Genomic DNA, 24,030 nt, shown 5'->3' on the forward strand with positions numbered 1-24,030 from the left:
TTTCCGTGAAAGTCAGAATTAACCCTTTTAGTACCGCTAAATACACCACAAATCTCAAAATAACTATACCAAAACATGTATTATACGTCGTTGTACTGAACTCGCCAAGACGTTGAAGCTAAGTCTTAGCTGGACAACAACCCAAGCTCCGAGATGACATGTCAGACGACAGAGTGATTTGCTGACTCATGACATCAACACTTGCAGAATCCAACTAAAGTAAAAATGAAATTTAATGTGTTTCATCTTCAATAACAGCAATTGAAATTTGCGTTTATAACTTGCTACTGACACAGCAATAACAAACACAAACGATTAGCATGTATCAATTAGTGTCCACAACTCCTCAAAAATAATCATATAAATATGCCCCAAGTATTTGAACACAATTGAAAACGCACAATAAACAATACAAAAGGTGTTATATACAGGTGTATCCTTTGTGGATGCTTTACAAGCAACGAATGTGAGCGCAGGCTTGCAGCTGTCATCTTTCCCCTCACTCTCACTCGGCTGTGCGACTTCTTCCTGGGAGCAAATGTGCTCTACCTGTGTACGTTCATCTTCGTATGTACATGTGCCCTTACTCGCTTGTGGAAGTACTACCTGCTCTATGCTTCCTGCGCCAAAATAAAACGATGCATCACAAAACAAAATTCAACATTATTTTTAAAAAAATAATAAAAACAACTGTAGATAAAAATGGCAGACAAGACTCCGGCGTCGTAATATCGAAATCGGCAAGTCAGGTACGTCGTAACCCGAGGACTACCTGTACTTGATTGAACATGCAGGCGTTATCATAGGACTTCCGACTGCAAGCTTGTGTGTGGTCATCTGACTGTATTGTTACACCTGAGCAGTATAATAGAGTAACATGATTATTGTTGCTACGTCTTCCTGGTGAAACTGGTAGAGTCACTGTGGGCATATCTAGTAAAAATAAACTCAAATCTAATGTGTAGAATAAAAAGAAAAACGTTACGATTCTAGTATAGCCCAAAGAAGCGGACTATGAGTAGTGTTTCTTCTTCACAAATCTACTTAAGTAAAATGTATGGCATGGTAAAATTACTCTTAGAAGTACATTTTTCTCAAAAAGTTACTCAAGTAAATGTAATGGAGTATATGTAACAAACACTACCCACCTCTGTATATAACATTTAGCATATTTTTGTGTGTGCTGTGCGCGCATGATGTAGTGTGTGACCGACTCTTTCAATGACTGAGCTCCCGAGCGTGTCTGCATCTGCCTGCTATTTGTGAATGTTTATGATTTGCCAACAGCGTGAACAATTCCACATGATGGCTGCTCCTTTCTGACATCTGAACCTGCATGGTACACAGACATTTTATGCAAAAATAAACCTGGCTTTGACGTTTTAAATCAAACATCTGATTGTGGCGTTTCAATGGGGGACTGAGCAAATATTTTGTAAAGTCTGCGTGTGTGTGAGCTTGTGCAATAAAAGTGTGTGTCTTCAATGTCTTACACACCCAGCTGACTTTAAAGCTAAACACACAATGACTCTCAAAGAGTTGAGACATACAGGAACAAGGAAATTTCCAAGCTGAGCAGCATTTGGTGTATTTTACAAAATAGATAGAGACCAAAAAGGAAATGTGGCAGGAGGCATACCAGACAAACCAAAAGATGGCTGACAATACATCTAAAGAATGCTGCAAATGCTCACCAGACTACTTATGAAGTCAGATGTTTGAAATTAAGTGTTAAAAAGAAGACATTGAAGGGCTCAGGATTGTGACTTTTATAGATACTTTATTGGGCAAATAATGTATATTTTTTACGGTCATGTGAATCAAAAATAGTCATAGTTACATTGTGGAAAATGAAATCATTAACTTCATTTTTTGAAGTTATTGATTTTGATAAAGAATATCGGTGAATGATTTGATAATGATATTTGATCATGAAATTAATTTCCTGAAAATTCACAATCATCTTAAAAGGTTGTACATTTACTGTACGTATACATATAACCAAAGATCTCTTTTAGTTTTTTAAAATTGCCTTAAACGTTCAAAGAAATAAGATATGCTAAAGTGATGAAGACATGTGGCTACTTCACACTGGAAACACAGTAGCGGTGGAGGCGTTCATCACTTAGTAGCTCATCAGGGGTTCATTTGGCAGCATGTTTGCTTTCCTGAGGTTTTATTAACTAATAGAGTGTTGAGGAGATGTAGAGTCGGCCTCAATAAAGGAAATCTGAGATTTCAACTGGCTGGTTTCTTCCTACTGGTCTGTCAACAGTACATTTGCCTCGCTTTGGGAAATGGCCTGGTTAAGATGTCAAATTCAGTTGTGGTCAACTTTGTGGTGTCCCGTGGCACTCGCAATAATGAAAGGTTGGTTGACCAGACCTTTATAAAGGTCTGGCGGGAATGGGATCTGTGGCAGTAAAGAGGACTAGCTACTTGCCAAACCAAGCTCTCAAATTGAACCAAAACCGACGAATCATCACAACAGCCTGTTCTGAAACCGTGCCATCAAATTTGAACATTATGTTTGTCCATCGAACAAGGAAAAAATGTCCAACCCAAAAGAAAAAAACACTGGAAATGAGCACATACATAGTAGTGTTGCCTTGAATAAACATTTGTATGAACAGTGTTGAGCAAAACAATGCCTCAAAATAACTGTTTGGTTGATTTTCACTGACTGTCATTGAATTGCCTGTACAAATTCCGCAAGGCCGAATGGAATGGACACACTGAGACCTGTGCGTTGACTGCTATGTGCCTTACGGTCCCATCTGATGGAAAACTGTCCTTCGGCACGGCTCAATGTGTCCTCGGAGCTGAATGATTTTTACTCAACTTAAGTCAAGTGATAAATGCTATCGGAAGGTTAGGTCAGGTGTGTGAGTTAATCCCCAACAGGCAGCAGCAAAGAATTGACCCAGGGGCTAATGGAGGGTGTGTGTCTGTCTGCATAGCAGCAGAAATGGAGCGCTACAGGTAGAGCTGTTGCACAAAAACCAGTCGAGAGGATAAGAAGGAGAAAAATAAAGAGAAGCTCAAGCAGATGCAGGAAGTGAGAGGTTACTGGAGCAGCAGCAGAGTAGAAAGTACAGTCGGTGGTAGCCTTTTGCCCTTGTATGTCACACAGCAAGAGAAAAGGCTCGCAGTTACTGGAACAATGATTGTATTCCAAATTACATTTTCACTACAATATCCTCAATTCATAACAAATTGTATTTACAGTAGGACATAAGACATTGACTTAATATATGGGGTTCTACATATTCTCTGTTAAACTGTTATTAATTTACCCTTCAAGATGTATTAGTGTGTTAAAACTCACCAACACAAGTCTTCCCATCAGTGTGTAGGACAAACTTTATATGGCACGAGCACTTGGGGCCATGGTCCGTTTCTTCACAGATGTGCTGGCAACCACCATTCCCATAGTTACATGTCACTAAAAAAAAAAAAAAGCACAACGTGAATGAACATGCAAAAGACGAGCTTTGTGACAAATAAAGGAGAATATCTCATGTCAGAAGCAGAGTTGTTTCGTCAACGATGCCGATAACAAAAATATTTCCTCGAAAAACATTTTTCATGACGATGATGAAACGATAACAAGCTAAAGTGAGACTGAAACATAACAACATGAATGCCAGTTCAAAAATGTGCCATAGTTTCCGTCACATGTTCACAATGTGTAGTTGACCTGCATCGTAGCAATGTCTGGTTGTGTCACTCATGTGACGTGCTGACCCCCCCCCCCCCCCCCCCAACTCACCAGTGTCCTCTCCAGGTTTGCTTGTTTTAAAACACACACGTTAAGATTTGTTTTCTTATCTTGGCAAGAGAGAATATGTAATGTTGCTTTAGCCTTTAAAGGTCTGTGCTAAGTCATCATCACACACTAAATCTAACACGTAGCGTTAGCATACGGACAGCATCCTCTTAAACTCTCAGACAACGTTTTTTACATACAGTTTGTATGTCCAAGTGTAATAATGTACTGCGTTGCTGATATCCTCAGGGAGTTGGCGTTGCCCTTAAAGATGCTACGATATATGCCCGTCTGTCATTGTTCATACGAAATTGTTGGAAACAACTTTATTTATTTCTGGACTTTAAGTTTTGAATTTTACAGATGAAAACATGTGCGTAAACGTCGACTATAACTAGACGAAATTAGTCAACAAAAACCACACAAAGACAAAAACATGTTGAAATGACTAAAATATGACTATATTGTCCAAAAGACTAAGACGGAAATTAAAAGGGCTGTCAACTACAACACGAGTCTCAAATAATTTCAATTGAGTTGCACTGAGCTATAAATCGCACATTAAAGAGAAAAAAAAATATGTTTAAGTTGAGGGAATTTTTTTTCATTGACTGAGCCTAAATATTATACTGTAGCAATAACAATTAAATGGGCTAAGCAGGTTAAAAAGGCATCTGTTAACATAACGTAACGTAACATAACGTAGCGTAGCGTAGCGTAACATAACGTAACGTAACGTAACGTAACGTAACGTAACGTAACGTAACGTAACATAAGCTTAAGTAACACAATATAACTTGTTCATCAAACCTCAAATCCAAATCTCTCCGACTCACTACCAAATCCTTTGAAGTCTTTATCTTCAGTATCACACCTGAACAACATTGTCAACTCTGGTAGTCTAGGCCTGTTGTTAACAATTGAGTTCGAGTATGACAGTGTTTCTAATAGCGTTATTTTTTTTACAGTAGTGAGTAATCTAATTAATTACTTTTCCCATCTTTGCAACGCCGTTACCTTTACTGAGGATGTGAAGGGGCGTGGTATTACAATTTGGTTGAATGAAACGTGAGTTGTCTGATTTTGACACACATAAGCTGCCTGCCTGGAGAGAGCAGAGTGGGAGTAGGACAAAAGGAGGGTAGTGACACCGTTGCAAACGCGGTGATGATTGGATAGTTGGGCGGATCATGCCCTGCTTCTCTAACCTCTCTGGCGAACACAACAAGACAGTGATAATGGCGACAAACCAGAGAATTTCAAAGGTAGTGTTCTCAAACTTGAATTTCATTTAATATTGTTATTTTACGGAATATTTAGGGTTAGTGTTAGTGTAGTGTAGTGGTAGTTTCAAAGATTTGCACTGGTCAGTTTACATTTGTGTTTTCTTAACAGGCTGTATTATATTCAATCCAAATAAATACCAAGTGTCCTAAAATACTGCATTCAGTAGTTTTATTCTTCAATCATTTAATATAAACATTCTTGATGTAAAAGATGTTATAGAATGTAATGTATAATGTAATAACGCGTAGAACATGAAACGTAAAGTCAGTTATTTTGCTGAGTGACTAATTACTCTTACAATGAGGTAACTGAGTTACCTACTCAATTACTTTTTGGGAGAAGTCATTTAAGTCAACTAATTACTTTTTTAAAGTAAGATTAACAAATATGGTCGAGGGCAAATGCCTGGACTGCCCTTCTCGCAACTGTCATTGTACGGGGGTCATGGTTCTTAAATCCAGGAAGTCCTGAGGTTGCGATGTCCTCGACTTACGATGTGGCTTCATCTGCCATTTAGTCCCCTGCAACAGTGTTTCTGCTTAGCTAGTACATAGTGCTTGTCTGTGTTTGTGCACCAGGAGTATCTTTGCCTTTTTCACCCCCCTTTTTCAAAATATGACACCAGCGAAGAAAGCTGGGTCTTCTAGGACCAGAGAAGAAAGATAATTACCATGGAAAAGAAGCTTAACATCGTTAAAAGAGTGGCGAAAGGAGACACACTGATGAACGTTGCTAAACATATGCTGCAACATATGCTGAAATCCAGTTCATGCAGAAATTCAGGTTATGTTGCTCGCATAGGAAAGGAACTCGTTCATAAGTCGAGGACTCATTGTACTGTATTTTTTGGACTACAAAGCAACCTGACTATAAGATTCACCCACGAGATTTTACAAGATTAGTGTATTTTTTCATATACTGTAGAAGGCACCGTGCATTATAATGTATAGGTATACATTGTATTATGGTATATTTACACCAAAAGACATTCACCTGTAAAAATCCATAAATGGATTTTATTAATCGCACCTGACTTTTGTCCCTCTCCATGCGGCCTCAACTGACTCTTCGCTGCAGGGTTTAAAGCTGGGGAACTACAGTGTATCACAAAAGTGAGTACACCCCTCGCATTTCAGCCAATAGCTTTTTCCTTACTGGAGAGTTGACAACACTGGAAACGCTTGTGATCAAGATTAATCAGTGGCCCATTTTCTGAACATTCCACATCATGGTTTCTCTTGAAATAAATGTAAGCTCAGTGTTACTTTTTGTATGTTTGACGACATAGAATTTTTTTTAGGTCTACATCTTTGCGCTGGCTGCTGAAGGAAGCCTTAGCCTTGGTCATTTCAACACACCTGTGATGACAGAGTGAAAAAGATCACCAGGGAGCTGAGACTTCCACCGCCATCCTGTCTACACCCGAGCATCCCAACCCCTTTTGCCCTTTTCCTGGGCTGTCACAGAAAAAAAAAAAACTATAGAATAACACTTCTCCAATCCTTATCCAAACACAGACAAATCCCCCATCAGCCATGGCCCCAGCTCTGACAGGATGATCTTGGTTGCACAGCAACAGGAAGTGTGCTCTGTCCATCAGAGCGGTCCCCTTCGCATAACCTCTACACTTGCCCCGTTTGTGTAAATGATCATCCTCTATTTGATAAACGTGCTTTTCTTGATGAGGATCATTCACAAGATGAGTTCCTGCCAGATAATTAATGTAAATGTCTTGGTTGAATCTGCCCTGAAGGTATTTGTGGAATGGGTGCAATTATCTATCATCGGCAGGTTTCCAACCCTATCACCTTCTCCTGAGGAGCCTATAAATCCTTACCCTTCTTTTGTAGTGTGTGTGTGTGCACCTTCCAAGGACGTGAACTATGAGTTATGCCTTACATTTGCAATCCTTCGTGTTACGGGTGAGCTGGAATCCAGGTCGACATTCGCAGGAGATGCCACCCTTCTGTGTTTCCCTGCAGATGTGTGCGCAGCCATGATTCTTGTCCATGCAGCTGGGTCCGTCCTTTGTTCCTTCCGGTCGTACTGTGAAGGAAAGGTAGAGAGCTTTTACTCTTTGTCTATCACTAAGATTTTACGGTGCTTTTTGTATCTGACAAAAAGGTAGCTTTCAAATGATCAGTGCTTGTAAGTGGGGTGAAAATGTTCACATAGTTACCTGTCACATGCCCTAAAATCACATCTTTACCTAATGCTGGTGAATGACACTCACTGCACCCCTTTGCACAGCTCCAAGCACTTGTTAGAACATGCTCACTTGTTTCAGTCTATAAAAATGAGGTTTCCTACAGAAAAAGCATAAAACTCCCAGCAGGACCTGATCCTGTACACTTGTAATTTTAATTGTGATAATCACCATTAAGGGAATAAAACAGGCATTGGGGAAAAAATAAATAAAATACTTCAACAAGTTGTCAGTTTACAGTGAACCTACATTCAACCTGCGTGCAGACTGGTGTTCTGTGGATTTCAGCTTCCTGTCGAATTATTAATAATCGTTAACACAGGTCAAATGTCCATCGTTATGAACAACCATTTTGAATCTGACGTTGTTGCTTTTGTCATTGCTGCAAGTGAGTAAAATTTTTTAAAGTCCATTTGTAGTGCCTTTTCATTAATAGCTCATGTAAGCAATTACATACAGTATATTGCGAGAATATTGCAAGACAATGCCAGTCCTTCGGGCTAGCTGCAGTCAACAGCCCAAATCAACAGAACAACAGCAATGTTTTTTTCTTGTAGCGTGAAGGGTTTGCAAACACAGTCAATGTAATCACACCTGGAAGGGCGACAGGTGGCCTCGGGACTAGCGACAGCATTAGGGGCAAAACACATGGGAGGCGACGTCGCTCACGTTCAATACATTTCCTATGGAACGAGCGCGACGAGGCGAAAATCGCCAACCTTCTTGTGGCAAAGCGACGTTTGCGCTTGAGATATTTCGTGCTCGTACACAAACACGTGCAAACGCAGACCAGCCACGCGATATAAGAAAATAGGAAATATATTGTATTTCTGTCGCTGTCGCTTGGCACCCCAACCAATCAGCAACGATTTATTGATCGACAAATCACCTGCGAGGACAGTAGCCAACTCTGAAATTGATATCCACATGCCACACTTTGTCAACATGGGTGATATTACTTTATGATACCCCGTGATCGTGAGAGAGTGTGTATGCGTGTGTGTGAATGCAAACATATGGCGAAAAATTTGGGTTTTGGTAATTGTGATATAGAGTGTTATATAGATATGGTTTCTTAAAACACTAATGTCAAGAGCCTGTTTTTTTTTTAATATGGCGGAAAACACAGACAAGGCTGACAAAGCTGTTTCTGCTCTTGCACCCCTATTTAAAATAAACTGCGGAATTTTAAGCCAAAAGAACTGTTGTGTTTGACAGAACAATCTACAGTCTATATGCTGCCATGGCACTTTCATGGCGTATTAAGCCCCCAAATTATTTTTAATTTGTCTGTTTTACCCTGGAGACCCCCGTTTACAGACACCGTGCAACCGCTTTGTTTCAACCCAGCCATAAAAAGAAGGTACCGTATTTTTCGGACTATAATCCACAGTTTTTTTTCCTAGTTTGGCAGAGGGTGCGTCTTATACTGTGGAGCGACTTATGTGTGATTATTTACGGTCAGGTCCGGCCGACTTCTCTGTCGCTAACTTAAAAAAAAAAAAAAATATATATATATATATATATATATATATATATATATATATATATATATATATATATATTTATACTAAGACGATGTATGGGTATTAAATAAAGTAAATAATTTGGATAAAACAGAGAAGGCGCGGTGCATGCCTGCGCACGTGAACGCAGTGGCCCCGCTCGCTTTTCAATCTTCCCCTCCGCGAGCATCCTGGTATTTCCTTTTCAATATGGAGCAGCTATAGGAGTGAAAAACAAACTAAAGACAGGGGAACTGAAAAGCAAACAACTGCGGTAGGAGTGGGGTATGGAAAGGATTCAAATTGATTGCTGAAGATACAGAAACCTGTGTAGGCTTCCCTGAATGTAAACGAATGTGGCGCTTTGGTCTCATACGAGAAATATATTTAACTTTTCCAGCGTTACTTCGTTGTGTAAATGCATTTATAATGATCATAAAAATATGTAGACTATTTAAACAATGAGAAAACTTGCGGGGGGTTTTTCTGCAAACTCGAGGAGATTAAAATAAATGTCAAATCCACTATCCGCCTGTTAGAATTGACACGCAAATATAAAATATATACATTTTTATTGAATTTCCATCTTACAGTCTTCTTTAACTGGGAGAATTTGTTACAAAAGACAGGCTTTAATTTGTCATCATTACGCATACATGCACCGTCACAAACGTGATCACACAAAACGCAACCACGCATTGCATCCCCACATTTCCTCCTTCTCCTCAGTCCTCATAAATAAAACTAGGGCTGTCAAAATTATCGCATTAACGCGCGGTAATTAATTTTTAAAATTAATCACGTTAAAATATTTGACGCAATTAACGCACATGTCCCGCTCAGACAGTATTCTGCATTTTGGTAAGTTTTACAGCAAGGCTTTTTGTGCTGCAGCACAACAGCGAACTCTTGTGGTCGCTTTGCGACATGGTTTATTTTTTTACTTGCCAGTTCATATGGCTGCACGACGTCTCGGGGCTGAAGCCTACGTTGTAATGTTGTGCTTATATGATCCTTGGACAAGATTTGTCCGTAAGTATGGTTGTTGTAAAGAATGTACATAATATGTTAGTAAGCGAAATGTTCTATTTTTTGTATGAGACGCTTTTTGTTTATGTTTAGTGAACCTGTATAGTGTGCTAAGCTAACGTTGTTGCTAATGCAATGCTTGTGTACTTTTTTTTTTGTAGTTTTATGACGGTCTAAAGAGGACAATGGTTTGAGGCTATTTTATTAATAAATCAGATGAAAAAGGAAGAAGTCTGATTATTAAGGCGTCGTTCACTAGTTTTACAACTAGCTTTGTAAAAAGTAGACGCTTCGGAGTGAAGACAGCATAGACAGATTTAAATGACAGTAGAGTGAAATGCCCACTACAGTCCTTATGTACCGTATGTTGAATGTACAGTGGGGAGAACAAGTATTTGATACACTGCCAATGGATTTTCCCATTGGTACAGTGGGGAGAACAGGTATTTGATAAACTGCCAATGGATTTTCCCATTGGCAGTGTATCAAATACTTGTTCTCCCCACTGTATATATCCATCTTGTCTTATCTTTCCATTCCAACAATTTATTTTACAGAATGTATATAATTTACAGAAAAATATGGCATATTTTATAGACGGTTTGAATTGCGATTAATTGCGATTAATTACGATTAATGAATTTTTAAGCTGTAATTAACTCGATTAAAAATTTTAATCGTTTGACAGCCCTAAATAAAACATAACATTTTGGGGGGGGGGGGGGTGTTCGGGCTCGTGCCTATGAATAAAACATAAATTTGGCTTTTTTTCGGGCTCGGGCATGCAAATCAAGTTAAATGATCGGGCTCGGGCCGCGTCAGGCTTTAATACGCGTGGGCCGGGCTGGATTTTTAAGGCCCGATCTAACTTCTAGTGTCATGATATGTTACCGTACTGTCCACCTATTCAGCCTGTTGTTCTCTATTGTATTTTAAATTGCCTTTCAAAATGACATGTCTGTTCTTGGTGCTGGATTCTATCAAATAGATTTCCCCCAAAAAATGCTACTTATACTCCGGTGCGACTTATACAGTATATGTTTTTTTCCCTTTTTATTGCGTATTTGTTGGCTGGTGCGACTTATACTCAGGTGCGACTTATGGTCCGAAAAATACGGTAATTATATTTATCATACGAAATGCCTATCATTTTTAGCTTAGAATCATTAATTGATGTCTAATATTTAGTTTAAAAAAAAAAAACGACAGAATAAAATTATTCACTCGCATATTTTAAACTTTTAAACAAATTATGTCACAATGGAAAAAAATAGTGTCTGTAAATAGGTCACGGATATTTACCTCATAACTATCGCTTAATTGTAGGGCTGTCAAATGATTAAAAATTTTAATCGAGTTAATTACAGCTTAAAAATTAATTAATCATAATTAATCGAAATTCAAACCATCTATAAAATATGCATTATTTTTCTGTAAATTATTGTTGGAATGGAAAGATAAGACACAAGACGGATATATACATTCAACATACCGCACATAAGTACTGTACTGGTTTATTATAACAATAAATCAACAAGATGGCATTAACATTATTAACATTCTGTTAAAGCGATCCATGGATAGAAAGACTTGTAGTTCTTAAAAGATAAATGTTAGTACAAGTTATAGAAATTTTATATTAAAACCCCTCTTAATGTTTTCGTTTTATTAAAATTTGTAAAATTTTCCATCAAAAAATAAACTAGTAGCTCGCCATTCTTGATGTCAATAATTACACCATGCTCACTCATGGTACTAACCCATAAAATCAGTTGAACCCAAACGACAGCAGAGGGCGCCAAACACTAAAAAAACAAGTAACAAGCGGACATTACACTGTACTGTCATTTCAGTCTGTTTGAGCCGGGCATGTGCGTTAATTGCGTCAAATATTTTAACATGATTAATTAATTTTTTTTTTTTTTTTAAATAATTACCGCCCGTTAACACGATAATTTTGATAGACCTACTTAATTGTATTTTTTGTTACTGTCACATTTTCCTCAATATTTTAAATAATAATTGATCCAAACAAAGAAATATTTAAAAAACAAAAACGTTTAAAAGGGGTAAATATTTGAAAAAGAAAATCTCGACCACTCCTTGATGTCTGATTTCTGCATTGTGAGACTTGTTATACAAACTGGATTCGGTTGAAGTTGGGAAATTGTGAAATGTAAATAAAAACAAAATACAACGATTTGACAATCATTCTCAATCCATATTCAATTGAATACAGTACAAAGACAACATATTTAATGTTCAAAATGATCAACTTAATTGTTTTTTGCCAAATAATAATTAACTTAGAATTTAATGTATGCAACACTTCCAGTAGAAGTTGGGAAAGGTGGCAAAAAATACTGAGAAAGCTGAGAAAAGCTCATCAAACACCTATTTGGAACATCCCACATGTGATCAGGCTAATTGGGAACAGGTAAGTAACATAAAAGGAGCCTCCCAAACATGCTCAGTCATTCACAAGTAAGGATGGGGCGAGGTTCACCACTTTGTCCACAACTGCGTGAGAAAATAGTTGAGCAGATTAAGAACAACATTTCTCAAAGCAAAATTGCAAGGAATTGAGGGATTTCAACATCTACGGTCCATAATATCATGAAAAGCTTCAGAGAATCTGGTGAAATCAATGCACGTAAGCGCCACGGCCGGAACCCAAGACTGAATGACCGTGACCTTCGATCCCTCATACGCCACTGCCTTAAAAACCGACATAAATGTTTCAAGGATATCACCAAATGGGCTCAGGAAAACTTCAGAAAACCACTGTCAGTAAATACAGTTCGTCACTACATCAGTAAGTGCGGGTTAAAACTCTACAATGCAAAGCAAAAGCCGTTTATGAACAACATCCAGAAACGCTGCCAGGTTCTCTGGGCCCCAGCTCATGTAAACTGGACTGATGCACAATGGAAAAGTGTTTTGTGGTCTGATGAGTCCACTTTTCAAATTGTTTTTGGAAACACTAGACGTTGTGTCCTCCGGACCAAAGAGGAAGCGGACCATCCGGCCTGTTTCAATGCAAAGTTCAAAAGCCAGCATCTGTGATGGTATGGGGGTGCATTAGTTCCCATGGCATGGGTGACTTACATTTCTGTGAAGGCAACATAAATGCTGAAAAGTACATACAGATTTTAGAGCAAAATATGCTTCCATCCAATCGACGTCTTTTTCATGGACGCCGCCGCTTATTTCAGCAAGATAATGCCAAGCCACATTCTGCACGTGTTACAACAGCATGGCTTCGAAATAAAAGAGGCCAGGTTCTCCTCTGGCCCACTTGCAGTCCAGACCTGTCTCCCATTGAAAATGTGTGGCGCATTATGAAGCGTAAAATACGACAGAGAAGACCCCGGACTGTTGAACAACTGAAGCAGTTCATCAAGCAAGAATGGGAAAAAATTCCACATGAGAAGCTAAGAGAATTAGTCTCCTCTCTTTCAAAACGTTTATTGAGTGTTATTAAAAGAAAAGGTGATGTAACGAAGAGGTAAAGATGCCATTTCCCAACTTCTGCTGCACGTGTTGCAGCCATGAAATTCTAAGTGAATTATTATTTGAAAAATAAAATAAAGTTTATGAGTTTGAGCATTAAATATGTTGTCTTTGTAGTGTATTCATTTGTCTATAGGTTGAAAAGGATTTTAGAATCATTATATTTTGTTTTTATTTACATTTTACACAATTTCCCAACTTCAACCGAATTCGATTTGTAGTACTGTGTTTCACCCATAAAATCCCTAAAAAGTCCAGCTGTGGCCATTCACATCTGTGTCTTGACACTCGTTGAGACATGCTACACTGAGTTTTTTCTCAGTTTTTTCATCAGAAATTGGAAAATTGCTTAAACTAAGCTTTTTTCTAATGCTGATTTCTAAAGAATCGAAAAAGATATGAACCTACTTTTTTGTCTGCTGAAAGAAGAGAGTCTAATCTTTCTTTTGGTGGGTTTTTGTTTAGATAGCAATAGAACAGAATTTTCTGTGGGCCTTGCAAGATCAGTCAAAATCCAGTAAAACAGATGGGAGCCAAGGGCCTTGGAAATGTCTGGGAGTGAATGAGTTAAAAGCATTGTTTAACCTATTTTTACATTCTGTGAACCGGAAGTTGTTTGGTTTTACTTTGGTGACCTAAGGTCTGTATCATAACAAAAGTACTCATGATGAAATAGTATTAGGAGATTGAGGTAATACTGGGAGAAAAAAGGTCATAAAATTACAAGATTTAAGGCACTAATTACCGTATTCCCGCACTATTTCAATGAATGGCCTATTTTAAAACTTTTTTCATATTTAAGGCGTTACATTGCATTACAATGCAATGAGTATTAGTAGTAGTCGTAGTAGTAGTAGTGTTTGGGGTTGGGTTATACATCCACGGTGTTGGTGCTGCGCTAAAGGGAATGTCATGCCATGATTAACCAATATTGATCCATATATAAGGGGCATCGTACTATAAGGCGCACTGTCTGCTTTTGAAAATACGGTACTTATTTTTACGTTAGCTGAACTGGAAGTTGTTCGGGGTATGCGGACTACAACTTATAATGATGGTAAAGTCAGTGCGAACACAAAACAAGATGTGACAACTGCCGTACGGCGAGCGAGGCGTTATCGAGTGACAAAACGTGACTGGTCTGAACGCAGCATGAGACTTCTTTATTCACTGTTTTACTAAACATAGCAACAATAAAACAGAATCTCTAACCTCTACACTGTACTCAAAAATGCACACTGTATATCTTTACCATTTGGACCTTGAAAGTTTAATATAAGAGTAGTTCTCCCACTGCTTCGCTCTCTGCTGACTGAAATTTGATGTATTCGTTGTGAAACCTCAAGCGCCACTACCGATTAAATGACGTACCCAAGATCCCTAGCTCATTAAAAACCAAACAGATCTCGTCTCCTTTTCTTTCTCTTGTGGCGCTCAAGGGAGATTGAGAGAACCGAGACATCTCTATGAATGTCTCATTAAATCTGCTGCCACTCTGAAGGGTATTTGGAGGTTGGATGACCACAATAAGCCTAAACATTCCTGTAATTTTAATAATTTACACATGAGCATTGTAACCTTTTAAAGCTTCTCTTCCTTTGTGAATTCTTAATCTTGAGCACAATCTCAGCATGCCAGAAATAGCTCTATCATATATTTATTGACTTTAACACCAGTTAGCATAATCCATATTATGTTCTGGTTTTTCAGAAGCCCTTCAGTTTAATAATGTGGATGCTTTTAAAAAGTTTCATTGTAAAGGAAACGAGAAGTATGAGTCATCTTGAAATTATATCACTGATGTTTTATTTGATCCCCGGTTACAGTAATATACTCTTGCTTACTCGACGTGGAAAAAGATACACTGATTGGTCATGAGGGAATTGTTGCTTTCAGGTTAAATTGTGGCGTTCCCCAAGGTTCAATTTTAGGTCCTATTTAACTTCCCCTTGGTGGCATCATTAGGAGCAGTGTTGTTTTTGGCAGCCCTTTTATTTTTCGTCTTAGTCTTTTGGACGATAATACTTATTGGTCTTAGTCATATTTTAGTCATCTCAAAATGTGTTTGTCTTCATCTAGTTTTTGTTGATGAAAACTCCAGACTAATTACGTCTGGTTTTAGTCGACGTGTACTAAAAATATTTTCATCTGTGAAAATATAAATAAGGGTTTCTAATTATTATGACTGAATATTGAAAGATAAGCACATATTGTAGCGTCTACAAGGAGGAAGCCAACTTGGTGAAAATACACACTTAGCAGGAAAACAGTACATTATTTTCAATGAATTATACCCACCTCGACACCACGTACTGTGTGTGTGAAAAAGTTGTCTGATAGTTTAAAAGGACGTTCGCCAATAGCATTAGCCTAATGCGAGCACGAATGCTATGCTAACGCTACAAGTTACATTTAGTGTGTGATGATCACTCAGCACAGACCTTTAAAGGCTAAAGCAATGTTGCATATTCTCTCTGGCCAAGATGAGAAAACAAATCTTGCCATGTGTGCAAGTCTTGAGATTGGAGAGGACACTGCACTGGTGGGGGGTGGGGGTGGGGGGCACATCACATCACATGAGTGACACAACCCGACACTGCTACGATGTAGGCTAACTACACCGTACAATGTCACACACTGTGAACATGTGACGGAAACCATGACATATTTTCATCTCGTTCTCTGACAAAAGATGGCATTAGGTTCGTTATAATTTAGCCTCACAAAACCGGTTTTTAGATCGTTATCGTCTCGACATGCAAAAAGTGTTTGTTGACGAAACATTTTCGTAATCGTCGTTGACGAAAACAACACTGATTAGGACACATTTAAATTTTCACTTTTCCTGATAATACTCACCCTCACATTTCAGTTGATCCTGGTGACCATCGCCACATTAGTACTATATAAATATAATCATGTATATTAGTACAATACGAAAACTACTAAGTCTTGCGTGCAGACAAACCTGTTACATAATCAAATGAATGAACAGTATGACAACAGAAAGGTGCTTATGCTACTATATGAATTCTTTGATTCATGTCGAGGACCTAAAAAGGATAAGGACCTCAGAATTCCCTTAATCTGTGTACCTTTTCTAAGGCCAGAGTTACAAACCTAAAAGAGAAAAGAGCGATAAATCCATGAACTTAACATAGGGTTGAATTTCCATCCAAATAACCTCACTGGACTTTAATTACTTACTGATGTTATATTATGCATCGCAAAACTCACACTACCCCTCATCATTTTTATGCAGCCCTGCAACCCGAATGCTAGAGACCCATCCATCAATAACATGCCGGTCTGGGGCCAGAACTTGGCCCTTCATCTCTCGGAGGACCAATAAAAGTCACAGTGTTGACACAATGGACCTTTTCTCTGAGCCAAGCACAGCGAACATCCACACTGTGCTTTTCTCTCAAACTGGCTCCAGCTTTTTTATCATTACGAGATGATGGGAAGCAGAAAGAAAAACAACTCTTAATATGAATACGGATGGGAACGTGAAAGGGAAAAATAACTCAAGATATGAAGCACATTCCACCAGAGCAACATGCTTGGCCCATATACAGTTGATATGTGGAAACTAATACAACAGAAGTGGGCACAACTTCGAGCCAGAGTTGTTATGATAGAGTGAGAACAAGCAGCTACGAAGAGAGCCTTTGCATGATGTGAATAAAGAGAACACTGTAATTTGGCACCAAAACAAATGAGTGTTCTCTCATGAGTTTAGTTTTCATCCTAAGGACAGGTCATGACCTCTGAACCTGAAGTGCTACTCAAAGCTAATAAATTCCTTTGATGCATCTTATGGGATCCACCCTCTTGGAAATGTTCTCTCTCTGATAAGGAGAATGGTACGCTCCTGTCAAACTAGCAAAGCTAAGTCCAATCAAAACACATGTTTGCAAATTAAAATTATGATAAATTATATGCTTATTTGTAAAAGCACGCTCTTCGATAGTGGTCCTTAATCTTAGGACATCGAAGCAATGCTCTCCCAAAGCAAAAGAATTAAGGGTCATTAATTGTTATTGCACAATATTTCTAAGCAACAAGATATCATTTCAGGGAGTGTTGCAAATTAAGATTTTGTGATTTCCACATATAAATTTCCAAAAGAGAATGCACTTCGACGAGTCTGGGTGAGATTTGCGCAAATCCGGAGCGATTTCCGAGAACCTGGACCAGGGGCTGTCATGTGTTCGTGACATTTGAGAATTACTTAGAAAAGGGCAATGTCCTTCGAAATCGCTTGCAGTGCCCAGTGTTGTCATCGATTACTTGGAAAAGTAATTTAATTACTGATTACGCCTAAAAAAAAATTAATCTAGTTACTTTACTGATTACTTTATCATCAAAGTAACTAAGCTACTTTAAAAGTATTCTATCAGTTACTTTTTACCAATTTTTCTCTCTTTGCTGCCTCAACATAAGAATGACAACAGAAAAATGTCATTGCATGTAATTGAATTTTTCACATAAGCTTAATCTTCGAGTTAGCAGGGAGTTAATTAGTCGATGGAGTTGATTTCAACCACCATTTACTCGTGCTAGCTTAGCCACTCAGGAGCCTTGAAACTAACAAATAACTGACAAACTGCACGGAATTTGCCGTGCAACTCCAACGACTAATTACAACCCCGCTAACTCGAAGCTTAAGCTTAATGTCAAAAATTCTGAACTTCCCCTCTAAAATGCTGTTAAAAGGTTGTCTATAAAAGTGGTAAAGCAAAAACCAAAAATGAATGAAATGAAAAAGAATCTTAAAAAGTATTTCAAAATGGGTAAACATTATTTTTCGGACAGATCATGTGACCAGCACTTTAGAGACGGTCCTTTGCTTTGCCTAGCCAAAACTACACCTAAGGAGGCAAGATGGATATTTAGAGTTTCTTTAAACCTAAGCTTTCAAACGCTACCAACAACAACTGAACTTGAACTGAGGATTAAACATGAACAGTGACAAGATGTATATATATATATATATATATATATATATATATATATATATATATATATATATATATATATATATATATATATATATATACACAGTACAGGCCAAAAGTATGGATGTACTTCAAGGGTGAATACTTTGAAGAATGTAGAATATAAAACCTGTTTTCAGTAGTGTATCATATGGGATTTTTCATTATGTACACTACAGTTCAAGAGTTTGGGGTCGCTTAGACCCCAAAACTTTGAACGGTAGTGTATATATATGGCGGAAAACACAGACAAGACTGAAAAAGCAGTTTCTGCTTTTGCAACCTTCTTTAAAATACACTGCTGTATTTTTAGCCAAAAGAACTGTTGTTGTGTTTGATAGTTGAAGTTTATATGCCGCCATAGCAGATTCATGGCGTATTATGCCCCCAAACTATTTTTCATTTGTCTGTTTTACCCCGGAAACCCCCGTTTACAGACGTCGCACAACCGCTTTTGTTTCAACCAGCCATAAAAATAAGGTAAGTAATTATATTTATTATTTGCAATGTCTGTCATTTTAGCTTACAATCATTAATCCAAGTCTAATGATTAGCTTAAAAAAAAAAGGACTTTAAAAAATTATTCACTCGCATATTTTAAACTTTTAAACAAGTTAAGTCACAATGGAAAAAAATGGTGTCTGTAAATAAGTCACGGATATCTACTTCATAACTATCGCTTAATTGTATTTTTTTTTGTTACCGTCGCATTTTCCCCAATATTTTAGATCATAAATAATCGATAAAAACAACAAATAATTGGAAAAAAAAAAATTTAAAGGGTAAATACATGAAAAAGAAAATCTTGACCACTCCTCGATGTCTGCAATATCTGCATCGCGACCCTTGTTATATGACCGTGTTTCACCCATAAAATCCCCCAAATATCCGGCTATGACCATTCACAGCTGTGTCTTCGCACCCGGTGATACATGCTACATGGAGTTTTTGAATCGAAAAGAGGTAAGTACGTGATAATATCTCATTAAAAACGAGGCCTCTTTAATTATGCTCGCTCATGCCCTCACCTCCAGTTAGGGTTTTGCTGTTTAAGAAAAAAAAAAATTTAAATGCCCTCCTGTTCAAAAATGTTCTTCCCCAAGAAAATTGAGACTTTAAGCTTTCCAATGATGTATCACACATGCATATAGGACGATTTTGAGTTGAGAATCGTCTTTATTTTTCATTGAAAAAAGGTACAAATATTATACACTATATTATGTATGATATACTAAATATCAAATGTTGCATATCTTGAATATTAGGCTCCTGAGACCCAAGCTTTTTTATTTTTGTTTTTATTTTTTGCAATGCATTTTTCCTGGCGTGGCCAAGTCTGAGCCTCAATGCAGCCTCTTTTCCAGGTTTCCCTCCTCCAACATGCGTGAATCAAATAATCAGGGTCTCGGGAGGAGGTTGAGAATTTTTAGGAGATGAGAACAAATTTTCCGGAGTATTGACGTTGATTTCTTCAGCTTTACCGTCATTGATCGTGTCATCTGCTGGAGATTTTGCCTCCCGGCTCCTACATTTGTGGCACAGCAATATTAGGAAGCGTTCCACCCTTGTCAGCACATAAATCGTCCTCAAAACCATCTTTTGCGAATAAGAAAACATTTTCATTCGATTCAATGTCTGAATTGCTGAAGAAAATGAGTTGTCTGACAAATTGCTGTCTATGGTAATTGTATGTTCTGCTGCGTAATTAGGCACCCCCGCCTGTGACGTAACATCTGCTAGCAAACAATGTTTAGCCGCGCTGTTGAATTGGCCGAGTGTCTGTGTGGGCAAGTAAAATGTGCTTTTCTTCAGCAAGTACGGAAAATACTTAATGGACGGTAACAGGTTGTTACTAAATACACAACACAATAATAGAAAAAACCAAATATATGTTATTATGATTTTCGGAATGCGACATATTTCGTCTTTAACGTTAAGCCCTCCTTAGCCTGCTGCTGTGCAGCAAGACCAAGACACTAATCTATGGACGTAGCCCGTCCTTGTTTGAAGACCATTCCGATCCAACCAACCACAGACATAAACCCAATAGAACATTTTTATGATAAATTAGAACACACAATTCCAAATCTGCGTTTGACCTCACAAATGGTCAAAAGTTCTTATAATCAAACTCCAAATCATTGCAAAAAGCCTTCCTAACAGAGTTGATGTTATAGCTTCAGAGGTTGGACAAATAAAATAATAGTGTTAATACCAGATATTTGAATGGTTTTAATCTGGACACAGGATTTGTCTTTTATTTTAGGTTAATGGTTTTTTACACACTTAATTGAGCGGTGTATATAACTTAGTCTAGTATATTAGAAAGAATGGAGGCTATTTAATGTTTTACCTATCACGGGATACAAAATTTTCTTACAAACACAATTAATATCAAGCCAGGGGGCGCATTTAACATCCAAAAGGAACGGTACTTGGGCTTTTCCCATTCAAAATCTGCATCGACTGATGCTGGAACAAAAGACCCAATGAGACCAAAAGTTTTTGAAGTCACCATTGCGAGCTCTGTTCAAACCTGAGAACCACATAGTAGAAAGACTGAAACAATGGATCTGAAGTACTGCAAGGCATGCCAAGAGTCTATAGTCTGCTCTGAGTGCTTGGAGTAGTGAAAAGAGGGCTCACGGGCCACGCTGAGCTGCTGTCATATGTCTCAGACAGGAGACGCTCCACGGAATGGAGAAGCTTAAGCAGCTAGCGAGTGCTGGTTAGTTGCATATTGAAAAGAAAGGGACTGCTTATGGAACTGCCGCACTATTAAAGCAACATTCCTTTCTCTTAGATAAGGGGCTCTTAAAGGTTTTAATAGGAGGATAAAAATGTCAGCACGTAGAAAGGAGAGTGGCAAAGGAACTGAACCGGATTTGGTTAGGCTGAGCTGCAACACAGATGGTCACACTGAGTGATGGGCCAGGCGGTGGTTAAGAAATGAGAATCCATCAACGTGCTACTGTTCAACGTGCGTGCCGAAATTGCTCAGCAGAGCGATTAGTACAACTTCCCTTTTCTGATTGAAACAGTAGCATGCAAACACCTTGAAATATAACGGACAGCTATCACTATTGTGCTGAATGGGCAGATTTTTAAATTGCAACTCTGCAAACCTTACAGGTAGTAAATTGAAGCTACTCATGTGAATATAATAACTCAGTCGTCCCCAAAGATTTGCTTTACTGTGCAGTGCCTCTGGATTGCAGATTCTTTTTTAATTTTGATTTATGCTTATTGACAGTAACAATAATCAAAGCTGTGTAAAATGATTACCATGTGAAAACATGTTTTTTCTTTGCACAGATTAAAATCAAGCAAAATCAAAAACTGTATCCAATAAAGTTATCATTAACTATACAGCTAACTCCCCGTTTAGCCATGTTTATTTACAAAATAAAACAAATTAAAATCTACATTTCCTCACACACCAATTTCCTTTATTATTGTACATCCACCCACATGTCTTAGAGCACACATATCGATTATCAAAGACTTGAATAGACAAAAGGGGATCATCTTGAAGTAGTTTTATTTTATGTACCATGATGGGTTCCCAAAGCCTTTTTATAAATGAGAAACTTAAAGAAAATTTCAAAGGTCTCAAACATGTCAATTTTTCACTTTACCCACTGTTAAGGTATCAATAAATGCCCTCCTGTTCAAAATTTTTCTTCCCCCAGAAAATAGAGATTTTAAACTTTGCAATGATATATTTGCCTGGCACGGCCAGGTTGTTCTCCTTGTATTTTTCAAACACTGAGAGAATAGTCTGGGACCCAGCCCATTAACTGCCTCTCGAGCAAGTACAAAATCAGTCGACAAATCCGATTCGTTTATTTGCGTGACGTGTTCTTAACGAGCAACGTCACTCTTCCGCCTCGGAAGTCGTCTCCACAACAACACAGATGGCGAACAGGAGAGCCGAGAATATGTTCCAATCCACGGTAAAATCAGTTTTAAATTACCAAAAACACATCGACACAAGTAATTGACAACAGTCTGTCTCGCGCTAGCCATGTTGAATAAACTCTGCTCTCATCGTATGATTACTTCCGCGCGCAGGTCCCTCGTCCCGCCTGTCGCTGATTGGTCTACTCCGCTGTCTGTTTGCTGTGGCTTGCTCCGCCCTGGAAATTTTATCCGTTTAATGGTGGCCATAATCAATAGCTGGAACAGCGGTGAGTCTGAAGTACCAGGCTAATGGTGTATCACACATGCTTATAGGACAATTTTGAAATTTGGCCAATTTTTCCGCCCTTAACAATCATAATAGCTTAAACAAAAACTTACAACCTAATGTTGGTCTTAACAGGGAGCAGCTGGATCCAGCCACGTTAGACGAGCTATGCCATATTCACTGTTGCCACTAGAGGGCAGTGTATCCACCCAAATCAATAAAACTATATGCAACACTTTCAAACAAACCATTATAACGTGACTAATTAAACGAATCCTAGAAGCAGCAAATTTGGATTTGAAGCTTTTTTCTAATCGAATTACTCAAGTTAATCGATTAGTCATTGCAGTACTAATTAATACCCGAAATATTGCTTATTGTCGTTGTTTCTAGCTGATTAGGAAAGGTACCGAATCTAAGGGATTGCTGATTTCTGAATTTGCAAATGACCACTAGTAACAAACAGTTACAGGAGTAAATTTTTGCATATTAAGAGATATTAAAATGGTGGTTCAAAAGCATTAGTTTATATTTTATGTCATAACAGTTTTCGGAATATTGTTTAAATAAATGACTGCAACTCGAAACCCATTTTTGTATTTTGTGTAATATATACTGTAGGTCCAGTTTGACACAGGTGAATTTACATAATATATGCATACTGTATCCAAGTGCTTTTGTCCATCAGTATCGCAGACTGGAGCACAACACCTGCTGGGGATGTAGTCCCTATCGTCTGTTCTCTCATATTCTATCATATATTCTATCAGGGTCACCTTGTTGTGCAGTCCCAAAGGACTTCCCCATACAATTGTGCATCACCTCACAAAAGAAAGTGTGCCAGCTTAGAGATAGCGTATTCTCTCGTACAGGCACATTTTTCCTGAAATAAAAAACGGACAGACAGATGAATATGCCCCCAGCAGGGCTGTCTGGACAGTTGGTTACAGTCATGACAACTAAGTGTCAGTGGAAAAAACCCACTGGCACAGATGCAGTCCACAGACGTGTGCTGGGCTGGTCAGCCTCAAGCGTCAGCCTTCAAGAAAGCCACAAGCAAAAGGGATGCCCGTCTAAACTAAGCAAACTCAGTGGCAAGGCAGTCAGTATTCGCTAAAAACCCAAGCCACAGATGTATATTTGTTTAAAGGCGGGGGTGAGGACATCGAGGGCAAGGAGCATGTGAAAGTGAACAAAGAGGAAGGGTGATGGTAAGATAATGTAGAGAGACAGAGAAAAGTACAGAGGGAAAGTCGACACAGGACTGATGACAGAAAAATGTCCTTTTGTTTACTGCTCGATTGATGGCAGATCCTAATCAGTTACAATGAGGGCATAAGGCATTCCCTTTGCTCCACTTCCCCAGAATAGGAAGAGCCTAGTGATACGGCTGGACTGCAGACCAATGGAGCAGTGATTTCTGCACTTGTAAAAACAGTTTTGTGGTAAACATTAGAGGTGTGCTGCGAGCTGACAAGGCACACAAGTTTTCTCCTGCCCAGTGGGGCGACATTCGCATTAACAACATTGAA

The 24,030-nt window shown here is 38.3% G+C and overlaps 1 protein-coding gene across 4 annotated transcripts in view; it reads right to left on the reverse strand.

The window, feature by feature from the left end:
• Positions 1-24,030, reverse strand: part of scube3 (signal peptide, CUB domain, EGF-like 3) — a 262,184-nt gene that overhangs the window by 81,229 nt on the left and 156,925 nt on the right. For 2 of the 4 annotated variants that reach the window (XM_057817169.1, XM_057817160.1), the window contains exons 5-6: positions 6,956-7,102; positions 3,329-3,445 (exon numbers count right to left, since the gene is read on the reverse strand). In XM_057817169.1, the coding sequence (XP_057673152.1) occupies positions 3,329-3,445; positions 6,956-7,102 (264 nt within the window). Of the gene's footprint in view, positions 1-3,327; positions 3,446-6,955; positions 7,103-24,030 lie in introns of all 4 variants that reach the window. The other 2 variants (XM_057817150.1, XM_057817143.1) reach the window with 1 other exon arrangement.

Source organism: Corythoichthys intestinalis, chromosome 2 (assembly GCF_030265065.1).
Source record: "Corythoichthys intestinalis isolate RoL2023-P3 chromosome 2, ASM3026506v1, whole genome shotgun sequence".
In the NCBI taxonomy this organism is placed as follows: Eukaryota; Metazoa; Chordata; class Actinopteri; order Syngnathiformes; family Syngnathidae; genus Corythoichthys; species Corythoichthys intestinalis.